This window comes from Mastigoproctus giganteus, chromosome 4 (assembly GCF_048544385.1).
Source record: "Mastigoproctus giganteus isolate SK-2022 chromosome 4, ASM4854438v1, whole genome shotgun sequence".
Lineage (NCBI taxonomy): Eukaryota > Metazoa > Arthropoda > Arachnida > Uropygi > Thelyphonidae > Mastigoproctus > Mastigoproctus giganteus.
The window spans coordinates 234,754,248-234,773,375 of record NC_143578.1 but is presented as its reverse complement, the minus strand read 5'-3'; the positions used below and the strand labels follow the sequence as shown (position 1 = coordinate 234,773,375).

Below are 19,128 nucleotides of genomic sequence, written 5' to 3'. Positions count from 1 at the left end.
GACATGGAAGCATTTCCAAGGAGACAGGACAAGTGTAAGAGTGTGTGTTTGTGTGTGTGTGTATATGTGCGTATACATATAGTTAAGAATAAGAAACAGTGTAAGGAAACTAACTTATCATGATGACTTTCTCATAAAAAATTGAATCCCCCAAACTCACAATAAGAATGCTGAATTCTTGTAAGTAGAGTTATTCATTCAAATTCATCTATAAAAATTACCTTTTTATCCAATTCTCTACTGTCATCTTTTTCACTTCACTTTCAATATTCATTTTAACCAGACTAATGATTTTCAACAGATAATTTTATTAAAATTCTTCATGTTTTCAAATAATTACAAATTCAAGCAATTGTCAATTTTTGATCAGTTTATAAAAAAAGAAAAGAAAAATATCTTTATATACAAGTAGTATACTATTTTTCACTGAGGTCCTTGAACCTTAACATACAAAATAATTCTTCCAAGAGCACAGGTTATGCATAAGTCCATATGTGTTATGCATAACTCCATATGTTCATGGAGTCAAGGAAGTCCGTTCATCATCCCTCTGGAATTGCATTATTCTTGAACTTCTCTCTTCTTTCATACAGTACATTACTGCAATAGAGATGAAGAGCTGAAAATTAATAAAAACAAAAGTTCTAAATATATCACAACAGGATACAATTTTCAATGTGAAATAATTAGATAGTATGAATCAGAGCTGTAATGCTCAGTACGTTTTACGTTGATATTAATATTTGTAAAATCTTTCCTCTTATTATTTTACAAATGTGAAATAATGTATTCCAATATGTAATCCTCAATAAATTTCGAGATACACTCTTAAAAAAACACAAATGTTATATGGCAAAAACTCCTTTTATATATTAAAAAAAAAAAAAATCATACCATAAAGCCAAAGAAGCAGCAAATAAGAAGGGCAGACTTTGTTAAGCCTACATAATCAAGCATTAATCCACTACTTACAGCACCCACAAGAGATCTGTAAAACAAAAAATACAAATTTATTTGTATTTCTTTGGTGTTTAACCTATTATTTCAAAATGATCAAAAAGAGTTTTACTTATTAAGGAAAGAAATATTTTATGCTACATTATATTGTAATAAATTGTGTTAAACTGAGTGAGTAAGTTAGGAATCTGACTGTATGGGTGAGGAAGAAGTGTGCCTCTTTCCACTGCTTTGTTACTAATTAACACACTTTGTTAATAATTAATACATTTCAAGAGAAAAAGCAAGAACTTCTTTAGTTAAACAAACTCTAGAAGGAAGGGGGTATGAATCAAATTGGTCCACTTGATATTGATAGTTCAAATGTTGATGATCCTGCTCAGAAAGCTGATAATCTGAATGAGTATTTTGCATCTACATTCACACATGACGAGTTATTAAGAGAGAAGAATGCCAGAAGTTTATCAAACTGCAACAGAGTGCGTAATGATTTTGTAATAACTGAGAGCAAAGCGGAGGAGAAATTGTTAAAGTGAAACAAAAGAACAGCACCTGGGATCTATCTACCCCATTTGATACTGTTGCAGGTATTTTAAAGGAGGCAGCAAAGAAAGTAAGGAAACCCTTAGCTATAATTATGAGAGCATCCTTGGACTCAGGGGAAGTCTCCATGGACTGCAAATGTATCCCCAATTCACAAAGGGGAATCTAAGGGTGACACGAGTAATTACAGACCAGTTAGTTTAATTTCTGATTCGGAGAAAATAATGGAGTTATGGTTAAAGATGCATTGCAGGATCATCTAGACAAGACTGCAGTAATAATTGAGACACAGCATGGATTTGTTAAGGGACAGTCTTGTCTGACAAATTTGATTGGATACTATGATGTGGTTACAAAGCAACTGGATGCAAAAAAAAAATTTGATATCATATACTTGGATGTTAGGAAAGCTTTTGATACTGTTGCACATGGAAGACTACTGTACAAATTGGAGCAGAATGGTATTAAGGGCAAGTTGCTACAATGGATAGAAGAGTGGTTTAGTGGGAGAACAAAGGGAGTGGTAATCAATGGACGCTGCTCTTCGTGGACAAATGTCAATAGTGGAGTCCTTCAAAGTTCGGTGTTGGGTCCACTGTTGTTTTGCATATTTATCAATGATATTGATGAAGGTATATCAGGCTTAATGTTGAAGTTTGCAGATGATACAAAGGATGGCAGGGTTGTTAATGACAGTGTTGCTACTGCAACAACAGGATCTAGAAAATTTGGGCAGCTGAAGTTTAACATTGACAAATGCAAAGTACTGCATATGGGTAGAAGTAACCCCAGGAGAAACATACCAACTGTGTGGCACTGCACTTAGAGTGGTAGAAAATGAAAAAGGTCTGGGAGTAATTGTGCAGTTAGATATGAAATTTTCTGAGCAGTGCAGACAGGCAGCTAGAGCAGGTCATGGGGTATTCTCAATGATATACAGGAATTTTGCTAGTATGGAAAAGGAGGTGATTATCTTTTGTATAAGGCAATGGTCAGGCTACGCCTTGAGTACTGTGTACAGGTCTGGAGGCTTCAAATACTAATACTAATTAACTAAAGAGTGTGTGTTTTATGAGATAATTTGAAAATAGATTACTCCTTTCTAAGAGAGAAGTGAGTTAAGATAATAAAGTTAATTATAATTTTGAAGCACAGGTAAATAGATATTATGGAGTATCCCACTAAGAAAACAAATGCAGATGCATTAAGTAACAAGTCAAAGTAAGAAACTGCCTTCATTCTTTACAACTAAATTTTTGAGGACATCTAAATTTGAGCTAACACTAGGAAGTAATACTGGTAATGTGATGCAAGGAAGCAATCACAAAAAAAACCTTCCCACATTACTTGTCCACCTCCTCTTCTAATAACATGTCTAGTTCTTCCTTAAATTCATTCAAACTACCTACTTCCATAATGCCAGATAGAAGTTTTTTTCCAATTCCAACAATCAACTACCTAATTTACTGTTTGTAACTTGCCGCCATTGTTATATGATACAACGTATATCCTGAACTAGATAGCGTAAGGTTTAAGGTAAAACTAGATAGTGAAACACGTAGCACAGTATTAGAAATCTGTTAGCTTAGTATAGTATAGTATTATCAATTAATTAGTAAAATTCATTAATCTTGTTAAACTTGATTGTCAATTAAATTGTACTTTTTTAACTAAATACATATAATGACTTAGATTTTAAAAACGTAACATTATTAATTAATACATATAACTTAATAGGAGATACGGAAGTTGTATAATGAAACTTGGAGATAATAATTTTCTATTTAAATTGAAATTTTATTTGAAACTGAATCGAAATCATGACTCAGACCACAGCAGCAAAGCAAAAGGCTCAAGCTAATGGGAGTGCGGTGGCTCAGGGGAGAACTGTGGGGTGCAGTTTTCCTCTGAATCAGAGCCTTTTAAAAAGTACTGCTTGTTTGATGTTTGTGAAGCAATCAGGGATGGGACATGATATTGCCAAGGGGAATGTCTTTGTGTGTGTGTGCACGATGTAAGGAGTGTGAGGAAATCAGGTGACAACTCAGCGTTGTTATGGGCCTATATGCGAGCTTGAAGGACAGGGTGGATGCTCTCGAAGGATCTAAATTGAGGAGCCCATCAAGCTCTCAGCTGCCCACATCAACGACAGAGCTTGCACTTGGTCATCGCGCAACACAGCGGCAACCCCCAAGGTAGAATGTGCTGGTCCCACAGGAACTAGTAGTTGTTGGTGACTCTATTGTCAGGGAAATGGGAAACATGGTATGTAAAAAGTATAGGTGGAACAGGACCAGGGTATGTCTGCCAGGGGCAAAGGTTGATGACATTGCAGAGAAGATATTATCTTTTAAGGACAAAAGGTGATATTATTGTACACGTTAGCACTAATGATATTAAGAGTAGGAGACCAGAGGAGTTACTTAACAAGTACAGATCACTGCTGAAAAAAAAAAATGAATTAGGATTGAATTTGAAAGTGTCGCCAATTCTGAGAGATTGTGCAAGGATCAAGGGGTAGAATTTTTCTCAGCCTGGTGTGTGCTTGTTAACAGGAGAGACCACTTCTGCAGGGATGGGATAAACTTAAATACAAAGGGAGCAAGAATATTATTATTATTATTAGCCGTATGGTGCAAGGAAGCCTGAGGCTTATGCTGCACGAACCGAAAAAAAAAAAAAAAATTCTGAATTACCCTTAGAGAGAGAGAGAGAGAGAGAAGTAGAAGAGAATCTGGAGAGTATGGGGATGTTTGCAGATGCTATTGAGGCAGTGTTAGGTCGGTTGGAAAACTTCTAGTTTGGGGGGATACATGGACTAATAGATTAACAGTAGCCGCTGGCAGAGTTGAAAGTGATTCTTGCACTGCTTCTATTGGAATGAGCAGTAGCCTGGAAAACAAGAGGCAGGGATTTCAGAGACTGCTGGAAGTCATTGCAGTACAAGTGAACACATGGGTTATGTTAGGGTAGCTAACATAACCCATGTGTTCACTTGTACAGAGCTAAGAATAGGAACAGGTGCATGTATACTTGCATGTACACTAATGCTAGGAGTTTGGTAAATAAATTTGAGGTATTTCTCAAAACATCAAAGGCAGATATTGTTGGGATATCACAGACGTGGTGTCGCACAGATATATGGAATGCAGAAATGGAATTTGGGGAGTACAATGTGTACAGAAAGGATAGGAAGGGAAGAGGGGTTTATGCTATTAGTTAAGAAACACATAAAATCCAAGCCAGTTGACATGGTTGGACAGTTCAGTGTCAAGTCAGTTTGGTGTGACATAAGCACTGTTAAATCAAAATTGAGAGTAGGAGTGTGTTATAGGCCTAATGATCCTGGTGAGTATAATAAACAAATGTACATGGAAATAGAGTCGGCCACTAAATCAGAGAGTCTTATAATGGGTGATTTTAATTTCCTAGATATTGACTGGAATTTGTGAGTTCGTCACTCACAAACTAGCAAGACTTTTGTAGATTTATTGGATGATTATTTTCTATAGCAGCACGTTTGAGAGGAAACTAGAGGGAGTAATATTCTTGATCTGATTATCAGTAGTGATCCTTCATGCATTAAGAATCTGCAGATAAAGGAACCACTAGGTGACAGTGATCACAGTGTGCTGATATGGGATTTACTCAAAGAGGTAACTAGCAAAATTTATTTTGCTAGTTACCTCTTTGAGTAAAGGGAAGGGTTTTTGCTGGCATAAAGGTGACTACAGTGGTCTCAGAGATTTTTTAAATTTTTTACAGTGGGACCAACTCATCAGTTGGTCCCACTGTATAGAATTTAAAAAATTCTATACATTCTAAAATATTTGTGGTTCGTAACTGATGAGTTATGAACCACAAATTCAAAGAATTCAAAAAGAACAGCATTCAAAGAATTAATCTTGGAAGCTACTAGGCTTTTCATACCAACTAAGAAACATTGTTGAATGCTTAGGCCTAAATGGATGCCAGATGAACTAATGAGACATGTGGCAGAGAAGAAAAATGCATGGGATGCATATAAATTAATGGGTGACACAGAAGCCTATGATAGATATAATCCGGTCTGTAACCAAATCACAAAGGAAGTTAGGCAGGCAAAGGCAGACTATGAGAAATCTTTGGCAAAGGATGCAAAGAAAAACAGCAAAGAGTTCTTTACTTATGTAAACTCTAGAAGGAAGGGGATGAATCAGATTGGTCCACTGGATATCGATGTTTCAAATGTTGATGATCCTGCTCCGGTAGCTAACAAAATAAATGAGTATTTTACATCTACATTCACACATGAGGAGTTATTCAGATAGAGGAATGCCAGAGGTTAATTAAATTCTGTTGGTGAGCTAGATATTTTTGTAATAAATGATAAGTAAGTGGAGGAGAAATTGTTGAAGTTAAACATAAGAAAGTCACCTGGAGTGGATGGGATTTATCCAGTTATATTAAAGGAGGCAGCAAAGGAAGTAAGCAAACCTTAGCCTTAATTGTGAGATCTTACTTGGATTCAGGGAGGTACCCATAGACTGGAGATGTGCAAATGTGACCCCAATTCACAAAGGAGGATGAAAAGGTGACATAAATAATTAGACCAGTTAGTTTAACTTCTGTTCCAGGGAAATTAATGGAGGCACTGGTTAAAGAAACACTGTAGGCTCATCTAGACAAGACTTCAGATATAACTCAGACACAGCATGGTTTTGTTAAGGGGAAGTCTTGTCTGACCAATTTGATTGGATACTATGATGTGGTCACAAAGGAACTGGATGCAGGGAATAACTTTGACATCATATTATACATTTTTTTAAATGTACTTTGTATGAAGGCAAAAGCAAGAGAAGGTACTGGAAACAGAAGAATAATATATAATGTTATCAGTGGAGTCCCTCAGAGTTCAGTGTTGGGTCCATTATTGTTTTCTGTATTTATAAATGATATCGATGATGGTATATCAAGCTTAACGTCCAAGTTTGCAGATGATACAAAGGTTGGCAGGTTTGTTAAGGATGCTACTGACGCTATGCTGTTGCAACAGGATCTGGAAAGGTTGAGCAGATGGGCTGAGAGGTGGCAAATGAAGTTTAACATTGACAAATGTAAAGTGCTACATATGGGAAACATTAACCCCAGAGCAACATATCAACTCTGTGGTACTACACTGACAGTGGTAAAGACTGAAAAGGACCTGGGGGTAATTGTGCAGGCAGATATGAAGTTCTCTGAGCAGTGCAGATGGGCTGCAAGAGTAAGTCATGGTGTCTTGTGAATGATATACAAGAATTTTTCTAGCAGGGATAAGGAGGTGATTATTCCCTTGTATAAGGCGATGGTCACACCACACCTTGAGTACTGTATACAGGTCTGGAGACCTAATTTCAAGAAGGATGTAGAGCTGCTGGATCGAGTACAGAGAAGGGCAATGAGATTAGTGATTGGAACAAAGGGTTGCTCTTACGAAGAAATGTTTTGCAAATTACAGTGTCTGGAGACTAGGCACCAGCGAGGTGATCTGATAGAGGTGTATAAAGCCTTGAATGGTTTGAGCATGCTCAATGCTGATGGGATTCTTCCTCTAGCTCAGAATAATCACCTGAGAGGGCATAAATTCAGATTGAGGAAAGACAGATGTAGGATAGGTGTGCGGAAATTTGCCTTTAGCCAGTGGGTAGTTGGTTGGTGGAACAGACTTCCATCCCTTGTCGTGGAAGTTGATAGCCTAAATAAATTTAAGGCTCAGCTGGGACAGGTATTTTGAACGAACGGAGGGATGAAGTGGAAGTGGTTTTTTTTTTTGTTTTTTTTGGCTGATGCTGAATAAGCTTGCTTTCTTGCATCATATGCCTCTACTAATGCTAATGCTAATAAATATAGGATAAATAACTTACCCAAAATAAACTCCCATATTGTATACAAAAGAAAGAATACTGTATGTCTTCATATTTTCTTGAAACCCATATGCACTACATAAAAATAATATTTAAAATATTATTTTTTAAAATAAAAAAAATATTTAAAAAAACATAAATATATATATTTATTTATTTAAAAAATAAATATTATTATTATTTTTTTAAATGTGTATAAATATATATTTAAGATTAGTTTAAACATCTGAGATGTTGAAACTAAAGCTCAGTGAAAGGTTTAGGTTTACTTCAAGAATGCACAGGAAGAACAATGAAACAAATGTTTCCAAATTATTAACAAATTATTAACTTTATTTTATTTAATTAAGATTTCAGTTGTGGGTAGTTTCACTGGACATTTACAGAGGTTTAACTGGAGGTAAGGGTTACCGGGTAGATGGAGCATGGAAAGAATGACAAGTAAGCTTCTATAGATATTGATATAGAAATAATAAGCAAAGCCAAAATAATACTAAATGCAAATAAGTAATTAAAGTTTAATCAATGTCACGTCACGATATTCGTAAATGACAATGATGACGGTATTTGAGGCATGCTCTGAAAATTTTCAAATGAGAGGTATAGGTGAGGAAGGGTGGTAAATGACAATAACCACAATATTGTTATTATTATTATTATTAGCCATATGGTGCAAGGAAGACAGGCTAGCCAAAAAAAAAAAAATTATTTTCTGAATTACCCTGAGAGAGAGAGAAGGGAATCACCAATAAAGAGAAAAATTATGAAATCCAGCTGAGGATCCTAGGTGTGTCAAGCCCATGCTCACCAAATTAGCATTAGCATTAGTAGCGGCATATGATGCAAGAAAGCGAGCTTATGCAGCATCAGCCAAAAAAAAAATTCCATTTCATCCCTCCATTCGTTCGAAATACCTATCCAGCTGAGCCTTAAATTTATTTAGGCTATCAAGTTACATAACAAGGGATGAAAGTCTGTTCTACCAACCAACTACCAGCTGGCTAAAGGAAAATTTCCACACATCTATCCTACATCTGTCTTTCCTCAATCTGAATTTATGCCCTCTCAGGTGATTATTCTGAGCAAGAGGAAGAATCCCATCAGCATTGAGCATGTTCAAACCATTCAAGGCATTATACACCTTTATCAGATCACCTCGCCAGTGCCTAGTCTCCAGACACTGTAATTTGACACTGCAAATGTGAGCCCCTGGTGTAAATTAAGTTACTTCAAAACAATCTCGATGAAATAATGATTACAGTTCAATAGCCAGGTTATAATACTTCAAAATAAAATGCCTTCTGATGAATTTTTGTGGCCAGCAGGATTTAAACTGTCTAGTTAATGCAAACCAATTTAAATTTAAATTGTCTAGTGAACTGGAGAAACTCTTGGAGCGAATGGATGGGTGAAATGAGGTTTTTTTTTTTTTTTATTGGCTGATGCTGCATAAGTTTGCTTTCTTGCATCATATGCCTCTACTAATGCTAATGTTAATGCAAATCAATGCTCATGGCAGAACGAACTTTGCCTTAAAATCAAGTTGTGTTGATATTGTACTATTTCTAACTCATCAGAAACTGCAGGAAAATTAAAAATTACTCTGTGCATGCAAAAATTTTAAAAATCAGCAAAAAATAATTCAGAATTGTTCATTTTTTCTTGATGGAACCTATATTTTCAATCTTTTCTGAACATAACTGTGAAAAACCTATGTTCTGTATTAAAAAAAACATATATTTTTAATTAATCTTAATTAGACAAGAGCATGTCAGTAATAAGAAAGCTTGCTGCATGAAAAGTGAAGCATGTGTGTAAACACTTTAATTCCAGATGATGCATCACTGTCATGAAGCCAGAGAGTGTTACTGATTGGAGAAAAGTGCATGGCAGTAAAGCAAACTTACTTTCATAACTCTTCATGACATATGTCAGTCAACATATGCATATAATTTGGTTTAACTTAATAATGACTTTTTCCTAGCATGTGATTATTAACAGGCATTTTTGTAATTTTTTGCAGAAAATACAATGAAAACATTTTTAACAACAGGTATTAAGAGTTTCAACGGTGTGTATGGAAAACACAAAACACGAATTACTGAAATATTTGGAGGTTGAGTCGACCCCACACAACTAACACAGGATTAAGAAAATGGCATTGTTAAAAGGTTATTGTGCCATTTGTTTAAAAGATAAGACACTGCACAGATACACCTCCCAGATACATATGTTAATATGTATTTTATTTTTTAAATTTTTATTATTTTACAGTGAGTAAAGGAACTATATATATGTGTACAGTGGTGGTAGCATAAACTACATCACTGTAAATTTTCTCCCAAATTAAGCATTATGATTGAAATAACTCTCCTGCAGCCTCAAATTTGTTACATACAATTGTAAAATGATTATGTATTTTATTGATAAAAATATAATAAAAAAAAACCCAAATATATTTATATACAAATAATCACAGAAATATCCTGCAAGTCACACAGTGCCTTTCCATTGTGACCAATGTTTCCAATTAATATTATGCAATAAGATAGCGGAACAAATACCAGCAGCAAACAAATACAGTTGTGACACTCTTAGACCTTCTATAACTGACACTGTTGCAAATAGAAGACTAATGTACAAATTGGGGCAGTATGGTATTAAGGGCAAGATGCTACAATGGATAAAAGGGTGGTTGAGTGGGAGAAGACAGAGAGTGGTAATCAATGGACACTGCTCTTCTTGGACTAATGTTATTAGTGGAGTCCCCCAGGGTTTGGTGTTGGGCCCACTGTTGTTTTGTATATTTATCAATGATATTGATGAAGGTATATCAGGCTTAATGAAGAAAGTTTGCAGATGATACAAAGGTTGGCAGGGTTGTTAATGACAGTAATGGCAGTGTGCTACTGCAACAGGATCTAGAAAAGTTGGGCAGATTGGGCTGAGAAGTGGCAACTGAAGTTTAACATTGACAAAGTACTGCATGTGGGTAGAAGTAATCTCAGAGAAATGTACCAACTGTGTGTGTGTGTGTGTGTGTGTGTGTGTGTGTGTGGCACTGCACTTAGAGTGGTAGAAAATAAAAAAGGCCTGGGAGTAATTGTGCAGTCAGATATGAAATTTTCTGAGCAGTGCAGACAGGCTGCCAGAGCAGGTCATGGAGTATTGTCAATGATATACAGGAATTTTGCTAGTAGGAAAAAGGAGGTGCTTATCCCTTTGTATGAAGCAATGGTTAGGCCATGCCTTGAACACTGCATACAAGTCTGGAGGCCTCATTTTAGGAAGGATGTAGAGTTGCTTGAGCATGTACAGAGAAGGGCAACAAGATTGGCGAAGAGAATGAAGGGGGTCCTCTTACCAAGAAAGGCTTAAATTCTGCAAATTGCAGTGTCTGGAGACTAGGAACCTGTGAAGTGATCTGATTGAGGTGTATAAGGCCTTGAATGAGTTGAGCCGGCTTAATTCTGATGGGATTCTTTCTCTTGCTCAGATTATGAACCTGAGGGGGCATAAATTCAAATTGTGGAAAGACAGTTATAGAATAGATGTGTAGAAATTTGCCTTTAACCAGTGGGTAGTTAATTGCTGGAACAAACTTCCATCTGTTTTTGTGGAAGCTGATAGCTTAAATAAATTCAAGGAGGAACTGGACAAACTTTTAGTGGAAATGGATGTGTGAAATGTTTTTTTTTTTGGCTGATGCTACATAAGCTTGCTTTCTTGCAAAATACTATTAGGTAAAATACTTTTAGTATTTTACCTAATAGTATTTTGTTAGCCCACCACACGCTCTAATTGCCAACTTGCACTGTTATCTTTGTGGTTTTTTGCAGCGATCTTCTGTTCTGTAACACTCCAGCAGTTTTCAATTGAGTTCAAATCAGGCCTATTTCTTGACCATGATAAGGATTGGATATCACAGCCATGCACAAACTTCTTCACCTAAAGATTAAAAAAAAAATCAATAAAACAGTTGGTGTTTGAAACAAGTTAAAATGAGCATACTTGAAAATTGCATTAAATGATTATGTAATATCATTTTATGTAATATACTAACCTTATGTGCTGTATGAAAAGACAGAGTCATTCTGGAAAATACAGTTTTCCTTGAGTGCATGTGGTGGGCAGAAAAGTCACCTTTAAAATTTCTGTGTAGTAGTCACCATTAATAGTACCATTTACAAAATGGATTCTGCCAACTTTTTTGCTCTTTATATGTACCCAGACATCTGTTTCAATCAACAAAAGTTCCCCTTTTGTTGATTGAAACATTCAGGGTAATAAGCTTCATTAGATCTACACTGAATGTGTCATTTACCATCTGATCCATGAAGGTTAAATTTAAATTCATCAGAGAATATTATAAATTCCCATTACCTTAACTGTCCAATTAACATCTTCTTTAGCCAGGTTAGTCATTTTGTCCTTATGAATTTTGTCAACAAGAACCTCTTATGAGGTCGATATGTTAGCATTAGCATTAGAAGAGGCATATGATGCAAGAAAGCCAGCTTATATAGCATCAGCCAAAAAAAAAAACACGCCTTCCTGTTTATATTCACTTTTATATTCATTTATATTCACCATTCACTTCAAAAGTTTGTCTAGCTTAGCCTTGAATTTATTTAAGCTGTCAACTTCCACAACAGATGGAAGTTTGTTCCAGCAATCAACCACACTAGCTAAAGGCAAATTTCTGCACATCTATTCTACAACTGTCTTTCCTCAATTTGAATTGAGGAAAACACCTCAATCAGATCTCCCTGCAAGTGCCTAGTTTTGAGACATTGCAATTTGCAGAGCTGAAGCTTTTCTAGCACTCTTTTGTTACCTTCATCAGTCTGGTTGCCCGTCTCTGCATCTGATCAAGCACATCTACATCCTTCCTAAAGTGGAAGACTTGTACAAAGTACTCAAGATGGAGCCTAACCATCAGGGACACGTTATCCAATAGGGAAAAACGACATCTGCCTAGGTGCCCCAGAACAGAGGGGGGCCCCAAAATCACCATTTCAAAAACTTATTGCTGTTTTTTACTAATATTTTAAGTGATTTTTATTGGAAACTGACTTGCTACCTGAAGGTCAATGAACTTGAAGATTAATTTGAAAATTACATTTTCTTCAAAAATGGTTTTACTGATTTTGATGACATTTTTTATTTAGTTCTTCCTTACATAGTTGAGTTAATTGAAAGAGTAAAGACTGCCTTGTATGGAACCAGCACCACTGATGGCCTTATGCTTAAGGGTACTCTCACATAGAATGCAGGTGACTGCTTCTCTGGAACTAGCAGCGAAATGCAGATAAAGATTCTCACTGGCTATGATAATAATTGAAAGTGGAAGAGAAAAATATTTTTGCAAACAAATTTAAATTTCTTAAGATTATTACTATCTTTAATACCACTCATACCATGTAAAATTAATAATATACATTATTAAGCCTAAAGATGACGTTTCAAGCATCTTGTCGAGTGGTCTGATGATGGGTATCGGCAAGATGCCTGAAATATCGCATTAATGTATAGTGGTTTAGGCGATTGTTTAATAAACTATAGTATTATTTTCATGTGGTATATGAGTGGTATTAATTATAGTAGTAATCTTAATAAATTTAAAATTTTTCACCTGCAAAAATGATTTTCCCTTCCACTTTCAATTATTCCAGTGCGCATTCCAATGAATATTTTATCGAAATGTCCTGCGATGGGCATTAGTAAACCACCCATTCCTCCTCCTTCCTCCATAATTATTATTTATCTCTTGATAAGTTTTCATCTGGAAATTACTGGACACCTGCTGAATTGCAGGTGGAGTTGATTGGCAATTTTAGTTTACCTGAGAGCTAAAGGGTTAGCAATTCAATGGTGCCTGTAAACCAACCCATTCTCATACCGAGAAGTTGTACTGGTCACCTGTTTTCCATGTGTTCATACCAAGAAGTTGCACTGGTCACCTGTTTCTATGTGTTCATAGTCTGTGACACAGAGTAGTAACAAATCTTACTTCTCTGTGGCCTGTGAGAAGCTTTAGCTGCATGTTGCTGCTAGCGGTCACCTGCGTTCTTTGTGTGAAGACCCTAAGCAGCGGGGAGAAGGTAGCCATGATCTTATCAACCAGTCTTGAGCGAATGTCCAAACAGAACTGAGGGGACAACGGTGAATAATTCAGCAGTTTTTTTGATTTTAATGTGTAATTAACTTAAAAAATGAGTGTAAGAACATTAAATATTGAGTGACAGAAGAACACCGAGGGCGGAATTTTTTCAATAAGAAGATTTTAACTTAAATATCGTAGGTATTTTATATTGTTTTAGAACATTCATTTTTATTTTGTTTTATAGTAACAAATACAACGGATACTCAATATACAGCACTAAACTCATAGCTTCTATTTTGTTTCTTAAAAAAGAAACTTAACAGATGGATTTCTTTAATTTTATTTCATATAGTTTGGGAATTCCCTGCTCAAATTGGCATGTCTGGCAACCCTGCTTGTATATCAACTTGATGTATTAATGTGTCAGTCAGTTATGTTTGTTGACGACTTTTTGTCATAGTGTAGTATTTATTCTGTAAGATCAATTGATTCCTCAGTTCCTCCTATAATGCAGTTGTTGTGTTATATTGGGTTTCCATTGTCTTTACATTATTAAAAAATTTAATTACTTAATTATAAAAAAAACTGATTAAAAGTACAAAAATATTGTAAAATATAAATCTAAAAATATCATATTTTTTTAAGGCCACGAAAAGAACGTATAAATGTGGTGCGCAGAAAAGGAAAAAGTTAAAAATTAGAGAAGTGGAATTTAAAAAAAAGCAAAACTCATTACAACAATTTATTTCAATAAAAAATCGAGAAGAGTCTGAAAATGGCACCAGCATCATTACAACAGAAGAAAATAGTGCAGGCATTGCTTCTACCTCTTCATTATCCCCAGACGACGTTATTGATGATGATGACTCTTTTGGCATCACTCAGGAAGGTAATACCAATGGAAAATCCACAGCACTCTCTGATACTATTAATGATACTCTGGATATAATCAAACATCAAACATATAGTAAAGATATTGCTCTATGGCCAAAACCCATCACAGATGACTTCCTTGAATTTTGCCTTCGTGAAAAATCGCAAAATGTAGGCAACATAAAAAATTCAAAAATAGATTTTAATGAAGGGGGGAAAAATAGTTACAAGAAAACCAAATGAATCACATTTCTATTTAACTAGCACTAATGGTACTCAGGAAAAAAGAGAATAGTTAATATTTTCAGAAACAACAAAATCAGTATACTGTTTTATTTGCAAATTGTTTTCCACCAAATCGAATGCATGTAGTGCATGTTGTGATTGGAAAAATATCAGTGATATTTTAAAAAGACATGAGTCTAAAGAACATAAGGAATGTATGTGTGTGTGTATGTAAAGCACTCGAAAAGTGTAGGAAGAATTGATTATGAAATGATAAAAGCATTATGAAAAACAAACAAACTATTGGTGTGACGTTTTAAAAAGGGTTGTTGCTACTGTGAAACATTTAGCTACATCAGGATTGGGATTTTGAGGGCATGATAGTTCATGTACAGGAAATTTTATGAGTTGCTTAGAGTACTTAGCAGAATTTGATATCTTTGTAAAAACTCATTTAGAAACTTATAGCAAATGTGGTAAAGGACATGTAAATTATCTCTCAAATACTAAGTCATGAATTCATTGGTTTAACGGCGACAAACATAAGAAATACAGTTGTTAACGATATCAAACAAGCTAAATATTTTTCACTTATTGCTCAACTCCCGATGTAAGTCATGCAGATCAGTTATCTTTTACCACAAGATACATAGATAAACAAAACCAAATACAGGAATGTTTCTTGTCTTTCATTCATGTTGAAAAACACGATGCTAGTTATTTAGAAAATATCCTAATATCAACCTTTTAGCATTAGTAGAGGCATATGATGCAAGGAAGCAAGGCATCAGCCAAAAAAAAAAAAAAAAACCCTGCTCCCATTCACCCCTCCATTCGTTCCAAATACCTGTCCTGCTCAGCCTTAAATTTATTTAGGCTATCAACTTCCACAACAAAGAATGGAAGTCTGTTCCACCAACCAAATACCTGCTGTCTAAAGGCAAACTTCTGCACATCTATCCTACAACTGTCTTTCCTCAATTTAAATTTATGCCCTCTCAGGTGATTATTCTGTGCAAGAGGAAGAATCCCATCAGCATTGAGTATGCTCAAACCTTTCAAGGCTTTATACACCTCAATCAGATCACCTCGCAGGTGCCTAGTGTCCAAACACTGTAATTTGCAAAACTTAATTATTATTATTATTATTAGCCATACGGTGCAAGGAAGCCTGAGGCTTATGCTGCACCAGGCAAAAAAAAATTCTGAATTACCCTGAGAGAGAGAGAGAGGGAGAGAGAGAGAGAGAGAGAGAGAGAGAGAGAGAGAGAGAGAAGAAGTAGAAGGGAATCACCAAGAAAGAGAAGAATGATGATATCTAGCTCAGGACCCTGGGTGTGCCAAGCCCATACTCACCAGATGTGAGCCCCTGGGGGGTGAAGCCTTTCTTCGTAAGAGCAACTCTTTGTTCCATTCACTAATCTTATTGCCCTTCTCTGTACTCATTCCAACAGCTCTATATCCTTCTTAAAATTAGGCCTCCAGACCAGTATACAGTACTCAAGGTGTGGCCTGACCAGTGCCTTATACAAGGGGATAATCACCTCCTTATCCCTGCTAGAAAAATTCCTATATATCATTGACAAGACACTTACTTGACAAGCTACTCTTGCAGACTGTCTGCACTGCTCAGAAAACTTCATATCTGCCTGCACAATTACCCCCAGGTCCTTTTCATTCTCTACCACTGTCAGTGTAGTACCACATAGTTGATACGTTTCTCTGACCATACTGCTTAACGGAGTATGGTCTAGATATTCAAAACTGTCGTGGCCAATCTTATGACAATGCAGCAAATATGTCCAGTATAAACAATGGATTACAGGTGAAGATTAAGAGCCATAGTAAAAATGTATTTTTTATTCCATGTGCAGCTCATACCTTAAATTTAGTTGGAAATTCAGCTGCAGAATCTTGTTCAGAAGTGAGTCCTTTTTTGATTTTATTCAAAATTTATTTGTATTTTTTTCTTCATCAACAAAAAAAAAAGATGGGATCTTTTGATAAAGACAACTCATTAAGAAATAAAACAATAAAAAGAATCAGTGCTATCAGATGGTCTGCAAGGGCAGATGCAATTCTAGCCATTAAGATGAATTTTTTTGCCATAAAAGAAGCTTTAATTACATTCTCTAATGATTCAAATGAAAAACCTTTGACAAAATTAGAAGCAAAAAAAGCTGTATGATTTCTTTGAAGATTTTGAAACAACTTTTTTTCTTTTCAAATGGATTCAATTCTACAGCAATTAAATTCCATAAATGAAAAATCTTAAAAATAAAGATTTGAATTTACAACATGCTGTAAATCTTTTAAAATCATTGTCATTATATATATCAGACAAGTGCGGTAACAATGAATTTTTCGAGTTTATGCAATTAACTGGCAATAAAGATTATAAATCCGATAAAGTTAGAAGCCGACAGATAAAATTACACTTTGATGAAAAAAGAGATCGGGGTGTGCAATTGACAGGCAAACAAGCATTTGTTGTAAATTGTTTAAATATTATTTGCGACAAACTGCTAGTAGAAATTAACAGATGTGTTGAGGCATACCAAAATATTTTAAATTATTTTGCTATACACTGTATTTACAAATTTAAATTTAAGGGAAACATCACTGAGAAAATATGACAATTGTATTATTAATTTAATAAATACTTATTCAGATGACATTGACGTTAATATTTTTAAAGAATTAACGCATTTTATACATTATGCAAAAAATGAAAATTTTTCTTCACCTTCTTTAATGTACGACGTAATTCGATGACTAATATCAACTTTTCCTAACGTGGACCTAATTTTAAAAATATTTTTGTCAATTCCTGTTTCGAACGCATCAGCATAACAATTGTTCTCTGCATTTAAAAGAGTTAAGAATTATATTAGAAATTCACTTGGACAAGAAAAATTTATACTGTGATTGCAGTATAATTGTATGCTTGTCAAGATGGTCCTGCATTACTCCTTTAGTCAGTGATTCCATTATTTTTCAGGGAATAAATGTTAAGCTAACAGGTCTGTAATTACTCATGTCACCATTTGATCCCCTTTATGAATTGGAGGTAAATTTGCACATCTAAAGCCCATAGGGACCTCCCATGAATCAAAGGAATTTGGCAATAATTTGTATTGAGAATGATATTACAAACAAGATTGATTATAATGAGTTTATAGATTATAATGAGCAGGCAAGGCAATTGCCTCTCTCCCAGAGGCAATTGCCTTGCCTGCCTACATGGTAGCTAAACCACTGCTGATATACCTTCATCAGTATCACTGATAAATATCACTGAGGTGATATACAATTTCTCAGCCCAAAAAGCATGAAAAGTCCACATAAAGTAGAATAAAAATACTTATTAGTTTATGTGTATATATTATTTCTGAATTATTCTTCTGGATTAGATATTTTTCTTATGCCATATAATTTGTTTTGTTGTCACAATAAAATGAAATTGAAAATGTTCTTTATTAGATTTTTCTTTATATTAGTTTTTTCTTTGAAATGGCCAAATTCTATTTTGCCTTGGGAAAAATGATCCCCAAATTCCATTTTGCCTTGGCCCCATGAGGGTACAATGCACACCTGCTAATCATGGCCTTACAAAGGGATAATCGCCTCCTTATCCCTGCTAAAAAAATGTTTCTGTATATCATTGACAAAATGACATGAGTTATCTCCACTGTTCAGAGAATTTTGTGTCTCACTACACAATTACCCCCAGGTATTTTTCATTCTACAGTACCCTGAGTGTAGTACCACACAGTTGATAAGTTATTCTGGGATTACTGCTATCCATATGCAGTACCTTCCATTTGTCAAATTTCAACTGTCATTTCTCAGCCCATTGACCCACTTTTTCTAGATCTTTTGGCAATAGCTCACTCTGATTATTGTCATTAACCAAACTGCCAACTTTTGCATCTTCTACAAACTTAGACATTAAGACTGAAATACACTAGTGTAGCTACCCTTTTTTGGGCCCAGAGGCAAAGAACATGTTCGGGCCCCTACTTAATTAATGAAAATTGCAAAAACAGGAGATAGACAAAGACGCCAGGCCCCTAAAGGGCCCGGGCCCAGAGGCAATTGCCTTGCCTGCCTACATGGTAGCTACGCCACTGCTGATATACCTTCATCAATAACATTGATAAATATTGAAAACAACAATCGGCCCAGCAAAGAACCTTGGGGATCTCCACTAATAACATTAGTCCACATGAATCTAAGGATGCCTTGATAACCACTCTCTGTATTTTTCCACTTAACCATACTTTTATCCATAGCAGTAACTTGCCCTTGATGCATTAGCATTAGCAGAGGCATATGATGCAAGAAAGCAAGCTTATGCAGCATCAGCCAAAAAAAAAAAAACACTTCCACTTCACCCCTCCATTCGTTTGAAATACCTGTCAAGCTGAGCCTTAAATTTATTTAGGCTATCAATGTCCACAACAAGGGATGGAAGCCCGTTCCACCAACAAACTACCCGCTGACTAAAGGCAAATTTCCGCACATCTATCCTACATC

At 35.4% G+C, this 19,128-nt stretch overlaps 1 protein-coding gene across 1 annotated transcript in view; it reads right to left on the bottom strand.

Moving 5' to 3' along the window:
- Positions 1 to 492: 492 nt before the first annotated feature.
- LOC150087503 (MFS-type transporter SLC18B1-like) overlaps positions 493 to 19,128 on the bottom strand; it is a 132,912-nt gene continuing 114,276 nt past the window's right edge. The window contains exons 8-9 of the mRNA XM_090372508.1: positions 895 to 988; positions 493 to 619 (exon numbers count right to left, since the gene is read on the bottom strand). Coding sequence (XP_090228634.1) covers positions 965 to 988 — 24 coding nt within the window. The 3' untranslated portion in view covers positions 493 to 619; positions 895 to 964. The remainder of the gene's footprint in view (positions 620 to 894; positions 989 to 19,128) is intronic.